This window comes from Benincasa hispida, chromosome 4, assembly GCF_009727055.1.
Source record: "Benincasa hispida cultivar B227 chromosome 4, ASM972705v1, whole genome shotgun sequence".
Lineage (NCBI taxonomy): Eukaryota > Viridiplantae > Streptophyta > Magnoliopsida > Cucurbitales > Cucurbitaceae > Benincasa > Benincasa hispida.
This window is the reverse complement of record NC_052352.1, coordinates 66,085,960-66,098,221: the sequence shown is the minus strand read 5'-3', so window position 1 is coordinate 66,098,221 and position 12,262 is coordinate 66,085,960. Positions and strand designations below refer to the sequence as shown.

The 12,262-nt window shown below is 33.4% G+C and overlaps 1 protein-coding gene across 2 annotated transcripts; it reads right to left on the bottom strand.

The window, feature by feature from the left end:
* Positions 1–5,547: 5,547 nt before the first annotated feature.
* On the bottom strand, positions 5,548–10,428 carry LOC120075427 (probable inactive leucine-rich repeat receptor-like protein kinase At3g03770). 2 transcript variants are annotated; one of them, XM_039028808.1, is made up of 7 exons: positions 8,143–10,428; positions 7,853–7,986; positions 7,211–7,454; positions 6,762–6,973; positions 6,627–6,652; positions 6,305–6,413; positions 5,548–6,131 (listed from the first exon to the last, which is right to left on the bottom strand). In XM_039028808.1, exons 1-7 carry the CDS (start codon positions 9,494–9,496, stop codon positions 5,907–5,909), a joined length of 2,304 nt encoding a protein of 767 aa, XP_038884736.1. In that variant the 5' UTR covers positions 9,497–10,428; the 3' UTR covers positions 5,548–5,906. The 2 variants fall into 2 exon arrangements, with proteins under 2 accessions (XP_038884736.1, XP_038884735.1); XM_039028807.1 differs by having other exon boundaries at positions 6,305–6,419; positions 8,143–10,426.
* Positions 10,429–12,262: the final 1,834 nt, after the last annotated feature.

The window sequence follows — 12,262 nt, the reverse complement described above, 5'->3', positions numbered from 1 at the left end:
GCTACCAAGGGGACCTTATGGACCTGTAGCTCGAAGCTTTAATGGTACGTGAATAACTGACTAAACTCTTTAGTCAAGGGATCCACCATCCGTTAACTGTCAGGCACTCTACTAAAGACCGACAGCTAAGATTTCCTTACTATAGATATATTGTGTGTCCATCTTAACCAATCAACAATGCGATAATCCTTCATAGATCGCTCGTAAATATAGCTCGACCAATAACCGTTATATCCCTGTAGTTATATCTAACTCCTTAAGTATCACTGATCCCCTTAATGAACATAAGTCATAGTTCTACTATGACTGAGTCCTCTCTTCCAAAGAGAAGTTGTGGCCACTATGTTCAAGCCCCGAAATTAGCCCTTAAGGGAGTAATCTATCTACTTACCCCTACTTGGGGAAATGAGTGAATTTCATCTTGTGTAACTGAGTTCCCAGCTCTCAAATCAGACAAGTCCCCAAAAAAGGTAGGCATGTTGAGTTGGCAGTCTGACCACTCTCGCCCATACTAATCAAAGGACCGCCCTCAAAGGCAGGAGTTTCCAAAACACTCAGGATTGAAGTCATGTCACCTACGGTCGTTTAGGTGAGATGTAAGTCTCCAGTATCAACGACGTTATATACAGAGTCTAATCATCTCGTGGTCTAGTCTTATACAAACTATTTGTATAGGATACCCCCGCTCGCATGTTTCCACATGAATGGTCAGGATCTATCATCTATAGTAGTTCACAACACTTGCAAACCTCTACAAAGCGGGTCGTATCCGTAGTGTCACCAGGATCAGGTATCCCTTCTTAATGCTTATACTACAGAGCTATTTAGGTTATCACTTAAGACATGATACACTTGTATATCTCATATACATGCTTAAGTTTACATACGATAACCACGGAGCTTTGTTTATTGGATATGAGTAAATATCAGAAAAAAATAACTCTTATTTTATTCATAACAATGTATATATATTACAAACTACGAGACTTCTGGAGAATTAGAACACTAATCCCAACAAACTAGTGGGCTCTAAAGATAAAAATCCTCAAAAGAAATAATTAATAGTAAAAAAAACTTGGTTGAGGATGTAAATACCCATGAAGAAATACTTGGCATAACTAGTGAGAAAGGTGAAATACCTAAAGATAAAATGAGATTTCAATAAACTATGTCATGATAGGAAAAAGATAGAACTGAACTAATATAGTTATTGACAACATTTTTGCATATAATGTTGCTCTTGATATTATATCTGAAAGTGCGGATCCTAAACCAAAATCTGTTGAAGAATGTCAACATAGAAAAGATTGGCTTCAGCGGAAAGAAGCAATCAAGGAAAAATCAAACTCACTTTCAAAATGTCAGGTTTTTGAACCAGTAGTTCGAACACCAGAAGGTGTCAAACCTTTGGGATACAAATGGGTGTTTTAGAGGAAAAGAAATGAAAATGATGTGCTCACAAGATATAAAGCAAGACTAGTTGGATAAGATTTTTCACAAAGATCTGTTATTGATTATGAGGAGACGTATTCTCCGGTGGTAGATGCAATTACATTAAGATATTTAATTGGTCTGATTGTGTATGAAAATCTAGACATACATCTAATGGATGTAATCACAACATATTTATATGGTTCTCTTGATAATTATATTTATATGATAATCCCAAAAGGATTTAAGGTACCTGAAACATATAAATCAAATTCCCGGGAATTGTATTTAATAAAGTTATAAAGATCATTATATGGATTGAAACAATTAGGACGAATGTGGTACAATCGCCTGAGTGGATATTTGTTAAAAGAAGGATATCAAAACAATCCAATATGTCCATGTATTTTTATAAAGAAATCACAGTCAGAATTTTTGTTATAACTGTATATGTTTATGACTTAAATATAATTGAGACTCTTGAAGACCTTTCAAAGGCAATAGAATATCTTAAGAAAGAATTTGAGATTAAAGATCTCGGAAGAACAAACTTTCACCTTGGCTTGTAAATTGAGCATTTAGCAGATGAGATATTTGTTCATCAGTCAACTTATACAGGAAAAATTTTGAAAAGATTCTATATGGACAAAGTACATCCATTGAACATTCCAATGGAAGTTCGTCACTAGATATGAATAAAGATATATTTCGATCTTGAGATGATAATGAAGAACTTATTGGTCCTAAAGTACCATATCTTAGTGCAATTGGACACTTAGTATCTTGCTAATAATACAAGACCAAATATTGCATTTTCAGTAAATTTATTAGCAAGATATAGTTCTCCTCCAACAAAAAGACATTGGAACAGAATTAAGCATATACTCCGTTATCTCCAAGGAAAGATTGATATGAGTTTGTTTTATTCAAATAAATCAAATTTTTATCTGGTTTGTTATACAGATTTTGGATATTTATTTGATCCACATAAAGATAGATCTTAAACAGGTTATCTATTCATATGTGGAGGAACTGTTGTATCGTGGTGGTTAGTGAAATAGATCATAATGGCTACTTCATCAAATCATGTTGAAATTCTTGCAATTCAAGAGGCTAGTTGAGAATGTGTATGGCTAAGATCAATGACTCGGCACATTCGTAGAACATGTGGTTTGTCTTCTAGTAAAAATCTTCTAATGATATTCTACGAAAACAACACAACATGCATATCCCAAATCAAAGGAGAACTATGAAGCACATATACTTCATGTGAGGTAAAGAATCCATATCAGATACGTATCAGATACTAATACTTCCAGATAATTTTCATATACATATTTAACACGTGATTTGACGTATCTATTATTACGCTTACCTTTTTTCAAAGAAAAAAAGATAAGCAACTCATCTAATCTTTCCCAATATAAAACTAAGTAGCCTATTTAAAAAGCTTTCTACTCGAGTCCAAAACTAAAAGAAAAATAAATAAATAAAAGACTAAATCCTAGAATCATCTAATCTTCATCTTCACATTTGAGTCTTCACAAAGTCCACTGAAATATAACCCACTTGAATATCTTCAGTAATTCAACGAAGAAGTTCTTCGTTTATCTTCATACTTCTCCATCTAATCTTTTTCTTCTTCTCTGATCAATATGAGAACACTTTTCTATTGTATTTTATTGACTATTGTACTTCAACATCTTAGATGTTGCTTTTTGTATTGTATTTTGTATTATTGTCATTAACTTATATGCTAAATTTATCTATATCGTAGATTTTTTTAAGAAAAAGAAAACGTATTTTCAACGTATCAGTATCCTAGCTTTTTAGAAATTGACGTATCGTCGTGTCCTATCGTATCCATATCTCGTATCTGTATCTATGTCTGTGATTCATGGAAGGAGGATATATTAAAGGTGATAAAACAAAGCATATTTCACCAAAGCTTTTCTACACTCATGATCTTGAAGAAAATGGTGATATCATTATACAACAAATTTGTTCAAAGGATAACCTAGTAGACTTATTTAAAAAATCATTACTGACTGCAACCTTTGAGAAATTGGTACATATTATTGGAATGCGGCGACTAAGAGAACTCAAGTGATGTTTCCATGAGGGGAGTAAAAATACTGTATTCTTTTTAAGAGTATTAGAGTATATGAAATATGTACTCTTTTTCCTTCACTATGATTTTTTTCCCAATGAGCTTTTTCCTAGTAAGGTTTTAACAAGGCATATTTCATTTATATATATAATGGGTATCTAAGGGGGAATATTATAAATATCACAAATTATGTGTATAATAGATACCCATTCTTAGTATCAAAAAGTCAAATGTCACTACCTCTACACTCCATATATATATAGTCATGTGTCTTGTAAATAGTCATTCTTAATGTCCATGTAATCCATCTCTTACTTGCCAAATTACCTATAAATAGTGGCATTTTGTGGGTTTTGAAAGACACACTAGACAAATCCATGAAAATTGGAAAAAAATGGAGATTTTAAAGAAATTTCTTGTTTCATATGTTGTTATTTTATTTTATTTATATATTATGTTTAACTTATTTTAATATTTAATTTTTTAATTATTATATTGTATTAAATTTATTTTAATATTATATTTTATTGGTATTCATGTTCCTATTGTGTTCCTCAAGTTCACAACAGATGTAAGTTTTTTTTTTCCAATTCTCATTTTTTTCTTGATTTTTTTTCACCGATTCCCAATCTTTTTTAAAATTCGTTGCGTTTTCGATTTTGTTGTGGTCTTCAATCCAATTTTTTTTTCCAAACAATTCTTTCAGCCTGGGATCTAATACCAAATGATATGGAAATCCTAGGAATTGAAAATTAGGAACCTAATTATTGGACCCTAATATCAAACTCTAAAACCCTGAAGTCAAATGATGTCAATTTAAAGGGAAAAACTAGAATTGGATTACCTCGACCAATATATAAGGAGAGTTAATCCTCTTCTCAAGGTTTGAACACTCCACAAACAAGATGAACAAACTTAGCTGAATGCTCAAACATGCAACCCTAGATCAAGAATTGCAAAGTTGGTGATAAATCTCCATCATCAATATAGGAAAATTATCATTCCAAATTCCAAATCCAGTTCCGTACAACCTAATGGCCAGATCTTATATAGCCTCCCAAAATCCTAATGTACATCACTAATAAAATGACAAAATTACCTTTATTTAACATGTTTAAAAAGGATAAAATTGGAAACAATAAAACTAGACTTAAATTAATAAAGAAAATATTGATAATAATATGGAGCTATAGGTGGTTCATATCAAGTTGAGAATCCACAACTCTGAGGGATAATTCCACATTGTTTGGTGGTACGTGACCTAAATAATAGGTTAGTTTTCCTTGCTTTCAAGATTTGGGTCATTCTGCATTAGCGCAAGTAGAGTTAAATCATCTATACAAAAATCTCAAATAAAAGTTTGTTCTCAAATAACTCGTTAAAAAAATAATAATGATAATAATAAATAAAATAAAATAAAATAAAATTCTAAACTGAGTAGACGTGGGAATAGGGACATGAACATATTTTAATAAGTTAAAAACACTCTCCATCACAAAGTTAGAAATTCAAATCCTCTCAATTGAACTAAAAAGAAAGTTAATTGGGTTATTATTTTGACTTAAAGACTAATGAGCATTTGTAAATATACGAGTTATTTTAGTTATAGTTTGAGCTTATATCAGTTTTGGCTCTTTTAAACTTAATTTTTTTCGATTTAATCTCTATGGTTGGGTCCAAAATATCCTAAATTGTTTATGTAATTACAAGATTTAAACAATTTTCTTACCTGACAAGTGACGTTTTCTTTGGACATTATAGAAAAAGATAAAAGTGATAAATGTTTAGTATTAATCAGATTCCTTAATGTATATACTCCCATTGTTAGTAGGGTGGATACATCGAGGATTTTCTTTTAGTATCCGTGAATGTGCGAATGAGGATTTTCATTTAGTATCTGCGAATGTGCGAACCAGCTTATCCCTAAATAGGTACCGAACATATGAACTAAAACGCAAATTTAACCGCATAGTAATGTATGTATGACATCTAAAGTTGACAGAACATTTAGCAAGTGGTATAGATTCTGAGTGGAAGAAACCAATTTTCATTTTTGATAGCAAACATTTTCACTGAATATTTTGTTTTAACTAAACTTCACTCATCTCAATCATCACTGCAAAACTCTACTGTTTCTCTTCCACTGTTCAAACAAACTCTAAGATACTGTAGTTTTCCCTCTAGACATTTACATTTTTACATCAGCTGTGAACATGAAATTAAAGAAATGGCAGCTCAAAATATTGCCTACCTGTTTTCCTTGTGCTTGTGCCTACAGCTCATCATCTTCATGAATCTCGTTTTTGCCTCGTTGCGACTGTAGGAAGACTCAAGTCGAGTTTTGAACAACTTGTAATATTTACAACTAAGATGTGGAATCAGACTTTTGCTCAGCATCAGCAGAGGCCTGGACTTGAGCAGCATACTGCAAGTTCCACAGCACATCCTCAAATGAGGGTCGAGACACTGCGTCGGTAGATATGCACTTCTTTGTGATGGATATAACTCTTGATAATGACTCTTGGGAGCTAGTGGTCAAAACAACTGGATCCACAATTCGTCTCCGGCCATCCGTGCTGCCAAAGGATGCCTGTTGTTGTTTCATACATAAGGATTCAGACAGCACAAAGAACAGAACAAACTCAAATACGTTTACCAAAATTTTCTGCTCTCTTTTAGTTGATGAACTTGAATGTAAAGAGACACTTTACATTGAATTTCTCAGCCATTTAGTTGATGAAGAAAGAAAAAAATCTAAAATACCATGTCATTTAGAAGAAATGTTTCTTCTTTTCCAGTTACAATTGGCCCAACAAGTGATTCAAGCAATATATATCCAAAATTGTAAACATCATTCTCCACCAAGTTTTTCCTGTTGCTGCAACCAAAGACCATGAAAGTTATTCACCACTACCTGAGATTATAGGGGATCATCTTATTATAAAATGAAAAGAATAACTGGAACATTAATTTTTTTGGTCCAGGTTTTGAGATTCTTTGATTTTGCTTTCCTAAGATTATTCATTTGACTAATAGTAAACATGACATGACATAATAATTGCGCTACACTCAATTGTTTTCTTACCTTGATTTTGTGCCTTCTCCCTTTGTCTACAAAAAGATAGGATATGGTATAAGTTCACTTAATAAAAGAAGCCAGAAGAAATGTCAAAATATCACTGAAAATGCTGAACCAAAATCCAGAGTCAAGCTAACCAACCTCATGTTTTTCAGTTTCTTCAGTGATAATCGACGTGCCATAGTCGCTAAGCTTTGGAATTCGGTGTTCATCAAGCAATATATTGTTCGTTTTCAGTCCATTGTTGAATGAACCAGGAATAACGCCTGTATGTAGAAAGTGAATGGCCTTGGCAATTCCAATTAAAATTGTCAACCTATCTGACCACTTCAGGATCTTCTCTGGATAAGTTTCTACATTTGGAAAGCAGATAAATTAAGTGAGGTAATGTGAGCATTCCATCAATAAATTGAAAGCTAAAGAGAGCCTATAACATGCTCAAAGGCTGCATTTGTTTCAGGAATAAAAACAAAGTGACAGTGTCTACAAGTTTTACACTAAAACTGTTGTTTAACAAAGATTATCTTGCAATAAACAGAGAAAACAATGTTTCAAAATTTTACTTTCTACTGTTTTGATGGTGGACTAACCTGACAAAAGGGTACGGTAATTCCCGTTTGCCACGTACTCATATACAAGAAGAACCTGGTTGACATTTGAGTTGTCATGTCCGTCTCCCTCCATACAGTGACCAAAAAGGCCAACTAAATGGGGATGGTGAAGCTTCGAAAGAACATCTAGCCGAACTTTAAGGTTTTGTGCTGAATGTTTCTTTGATAAAGCCAAACACCTTATCGCAACAATGGTCCCATTCTCCAATTTTCCTCTATAGAGCTGTAGAAGAAAATTAAATAAGTTCCAAATGTGTGGTGAAAACCTTAAATGTTGAGAACTAAATACATCCTCAAAAACAGCTTCACAATAAGATATTTAAAAGTTGATCTAAGCATCCTGGAGGAATTTTTAACATCCCTTGCATGAACGTTACTGGAAATCAAGTTTGTATACCAAAGATTAATCAAAGAAGAGTTCAGGTGAAAAATTGAAATCCCTTAATGATTTATATGAAATATCACTTGCAACATCTAATTTAAGTAGACGAAAGATTAAGGTAAGAAAAGCTAATCAAGATTAAGTATATGAAAAACTTAAAATATGAACAGAAATAAAGCACTACTTTGAAAGTATTCTATCAGAAACTCTATCTCATGGGTTGAAGTCTTTGGGAATACCTTTCCTATAGAACCTTCACCCAAGAGCAATGATTTATCAAAGTCTTTTGTAGCTTCCCTTAGCTCTTGAAAAGAAAATGACCGACATACTGGAACAGTCTGAGCACCTAGCTTCATAGCTTGAGAAATAAACCCTGCAAAATAACAATTCCTCTAAGCTTTCAATGATGATAGAACCCACCTTAAAAATACTTCACACACCATATCATTTGTCCATTCAGGAAAATATCAAAATCTTATTAAGACATGAAATGTAGCCTACTGCCTAGAGACAAATAGACACAACTTACTGGCATTTGCTAGTAGTTCGGATGGAACTGCAGCAGGTGAATTTTCTTGTACATCTTTCGGCGGTACCAGCTGCTCTTGTACCGTTCTTTTGCAGAGCCTTCGGTACAAAAAGAAAACTCCCAAAGCTAAAAGCACAATAACAATTACAGCTCCACTGATGAAGGCAACAATCAACAGTTTTTCTTTTCTTCTAGACTTTCCTGTTCCTGCAAGGGATTCTGCACAAAATGATGCTTCATGTTGGTGTTGAAAATCAGTATCAAAACAATTCCCACCAAATTTAACCATTCTCTTGTCTGAAGAACTTCCCAAACAAGAGGGAAGTGTGCCAATTAACTTGTTGTCGGAAATATCAACATCCCCAAGTTTTGTACTGCAAGTTAGAGGATTTTGAAGAGTTCCACTCATCATATTTGAAGATAAATTCAGGTATGTAATGTTTGGCAAATTAAACAGGAAAGGAGGTGGCGACCCCGTCAGTCGATTGGATGATAAATCAAGATGTTGAAGCTGATCCATCTGACCAAAGTGCTTAGGAATTTCACCAGATAAAGCATTCTTGCTAAGTAGAAGTGTAACCAATCCTTTTGGCATGGCAGGAAGCACAGAATTTAACTTATTTTCTCTAATATCCAGTACATGCAAATTGGCTAAAGCACTCAAATCAGGCAATTCCCCAGAGATTGCATTGTGAGACAGATAAATATCAGCTAGTGTTGTAATTTTGCATAATGAAGAGGGAAATTGACCCTTCAGTCGATTGCTTTTCAAGCTCAGAAAGGTAAGGTTCGTTAGAGAGTCAATCCAATCAGGGACTGTATCATTGAAGAAATTACCATCAAGAACCAATGAATAGAGTTGAACCATGGTTGAAATCTTAGGTGGGATTTGACCATATATGAAATTCGAGCTCAAATCCAAGTACTCAAGAGAGGAGAGACGATGAATCTTATCAGGAAGTGGCCCCCAAATGCCCAGAGATATTAAGCCGAGGACCCGCAAGCTACTTAACCTTGACAATGTAGTAACGAAAGAATCCATTGAAAACCTCTCAGATAGAGTTTGATTTGGAATTGGAAACCCATTAAACCCTCTAAAATTGGCAGGCTTATCCCCTTTAATTATGAGTTCAGTCACTACATTGTCCTGGCACGCAATGGTCATATTTCGAGATGGAGAAACATTACAGAGGTCGCCATCGAAAGTGTTCATAACTTCCAAAGAAGAAGGGAACTCCAAATGCTTCCTAATCTGCAACAGGATTTGGGTCTGAGAAGTTTGTAGCTGATGAGTACAGGGAAGGAATAAAATCCATGAAAGACTGACAATAAGGAAAAATCGGAGAGAACCCATTTGAGAAGCTTCTGAAACTAGCCGGTTAAATCAACAAGATGATCGAAAACGAAGAACTAAAGAAAGAATTCTTAGTCTGACTCTGATCAGCCACATGGTATGAATCTGGAAATCTTTTGACTGATATCAGAAAAGCGAACTGTCTGGGGAAATTCCCCCAGTCGGGAATTATTCTCCACTAGAGAAGAAAATACAAAAATAATGGTGTTAAAACCCTCAAAAACAGAGAGCCGAGCCAAGCCTCAGAAGCTCCGACCAAAAGGTGAGAAAGAAAAGGGAAAGCAAAGCAAAAAAAAAAAAAAAAACAGAGAGAAAACAGAGTAAAGAAGAGAATCTTCTAAACAGGGTACAATTCCCACAGATAACAAATGCTCAAGGATGAAAAGGCTGCAATAGAATTCGAAGAGACAAGATACAAAACTTCAAGTGACGATTACAAACAATGTATTGGTAAGATAAAATCCTAAAAAACAGAGAAGAAAACAAACAAAAAACAAAAAGGGGATGAGGGAAATAGAGACAAATTGATAAAGTAGAGCAAGAAAGCACTAGCAATGCTCTTCCATAAAAAAATAAAGAGCAAGACGAAGAAGAAGAAGGGAAATTAAGGAGGATAAGAGATAATTGGTGGAGGTAGTTGAAAGTGTCCTGTAAAAACAAGAACCAAGACCGAAAGAGCATTAACTACAGCTACAAGGTGGTCTTCTCTGACATGGTAGAGGTCAACAACATTATTCTTTGGAGCAAATAAACCAAGTGGGGATGCATAAAATGGCGATGGATGTGAGCCCAAATGAATGAGAATGAAGAAGAAAGAAAGTGAAGTGCGCTGGCGAGCTCTGTGGCGCTGCTAAATATGAACGCCATGCTAGTCTGTTGCGTTGTTTGCTTCTTTCTTGCTACTCTGTTTTTTTATTTTTTTTTTTCTTTTCGACTTTTAAATATTTTTTTCTTCTGTCATGTTGTCATAACTATCCTACAAATTTCAAAGTATTTACGATGTTGCCATCACGTGGTTTCTTTTTTAGTTACCCGTTTTTATTATTTTGACTAAGCTGAGATGTTACCGTTATGAACCGCCGCAGTCACGAATCACGATTTCTTTCCCGCACGCATTTTATATATATATATGTATATATATTTAACGAAAAGAACAAAGAAGGTTTCTTATTATTATTATTTTATTTTATTATACAGTTTTTTCTTTTTACGATTTTCAAATATAGAAAAATGAACTAAAATATTGACAAGTATAATAAAACTTATGTCTATTACAGTCTATCGTAGATAAACAATAATATTTTACTATTATTTGTAAATATTTTCAATAATTTTATCATTTAAAATAATTTCTTTGGTGTAATATTTGATAGTGGATTGTTTTTTTTTTTTTTTTGTTCAATTTTAAGCCATCATTGATTTTGTTAGTAGATTTAGATTTATCTAACAGTCACTTGTTTCTCTTTTTCTATGACTTTAAATTGGCATAGTAAAGTCCATGATTTTGATACCATTTGTTTTAGGAAAGCAATCCTCAAACTATCTTCACAATTGTATGATATTGTCCATTTAAGCTTGTTTCACCCTAAAATACCTCATACCATTGAAGATAGTCATCCTCTCTTATAAACGCATGATCATCTCCTTATTTAATCAACGTGAAATTTTGATCGCATTCCCAACATATCTTTCATCAATCACTACTAATTAACTTAGTGACTATAATGGTAAAGGTTTCAATAATTTGGTCTTCATTGTTCAAGGTAAGGGATGAGGAAGGTAGAAGTATATCAACTAGATTGAAACAAAGTCTAAATCAATCAACTAGGAACAATAATAATAACCAAGCACAATGTTAAATCATCGATCGACTAAATGCTTAAGTTGGTGGATGAAGGTAAATTTAACATTATATCAACACTTTAACACACAAGACATAAGTAATTTTAACGTGAAAAAACCTCATCAAGACGAAAAGTAGAAAACTATGGACCAAAATCAAAATTTCTATTATAATTGATAATGATTTGAGATTTTCTTAGTCAAAACTAGAGACATGCACAATAGATATCTCAAGACTTATAATTAATCCTGGCAACAAACGACAACAATAGAAGAGAATAAATTAGAAAGATCTCACTCGAAGTGACAACTAACTACCCATCTAATTCGACTTTAGGCAACTTCAAAAGATCAAATCTTCACCATTTAGATTGAAGATCTTGTGTCAACAGCAAGATGTCAAAACTTCAACACGATTGGGCTACAATCAACCTCCAAAACGATGAAATGAGTCACAATATAAACTAGCTTCTTTTTTTTTTTTTAATTTTATTCTCTAGATCTGCATGTTAATCATTTGCCATTTGTCGAGGTTTTTAAGCCAAAAATCCTAATGACCAATTTAAGCGATGTGGACTTTCTCCACAAATTGAAAAATAGTCCAACATATAGCTCAACAACCATTAGTATATACTATATTTTTCGAGGTCAAAGAAAGTTAATATACACTCTATTTGTTCTACTATATATATTAAAAAAAAATGGTAATGTAGACTTTGTTTGATTTGAAATAGTAGACTGTGAGATTGTGAAAAGATAAGAGGTAGAACTGTGATATTTGATGAAAGTAGTTAGGAATGGGTGAGAGATTAGGGACAAATGTGGAATTGGAAATAAATGGGAAACAATTAGGGTCATAGACTCATATGGTTCATGAATTTTGGTAGGAAAGTTAATGAGGATACATTCCATAAATAACAATCA

Bases quoted from the DNA above. Each gene is read 5' to 3' on its own strand.
- LOC120075427 (XM_039028807.1), bottom strand. From the start codon at position 9,496: ATGGGTTCTCTCCGATTTTTCCTTATTGTCAGTCTTTCATGGATTTTA. The intron at 7,455-7,852 runs GTATTCCCAAAG...TTTCTTCTACAG, and splicing joins GTGAAGGTTCTATAGGAAAG to CTCTATAGAGGAAAATTGGA. The intron at 6,653-6,761 runs GTTGGTTAGCTT...ATCTTTTTGTAG, and splicing joins AAGAAACTGAAAAACATGAG to ACAAAGGGAGAAGGCACAAA.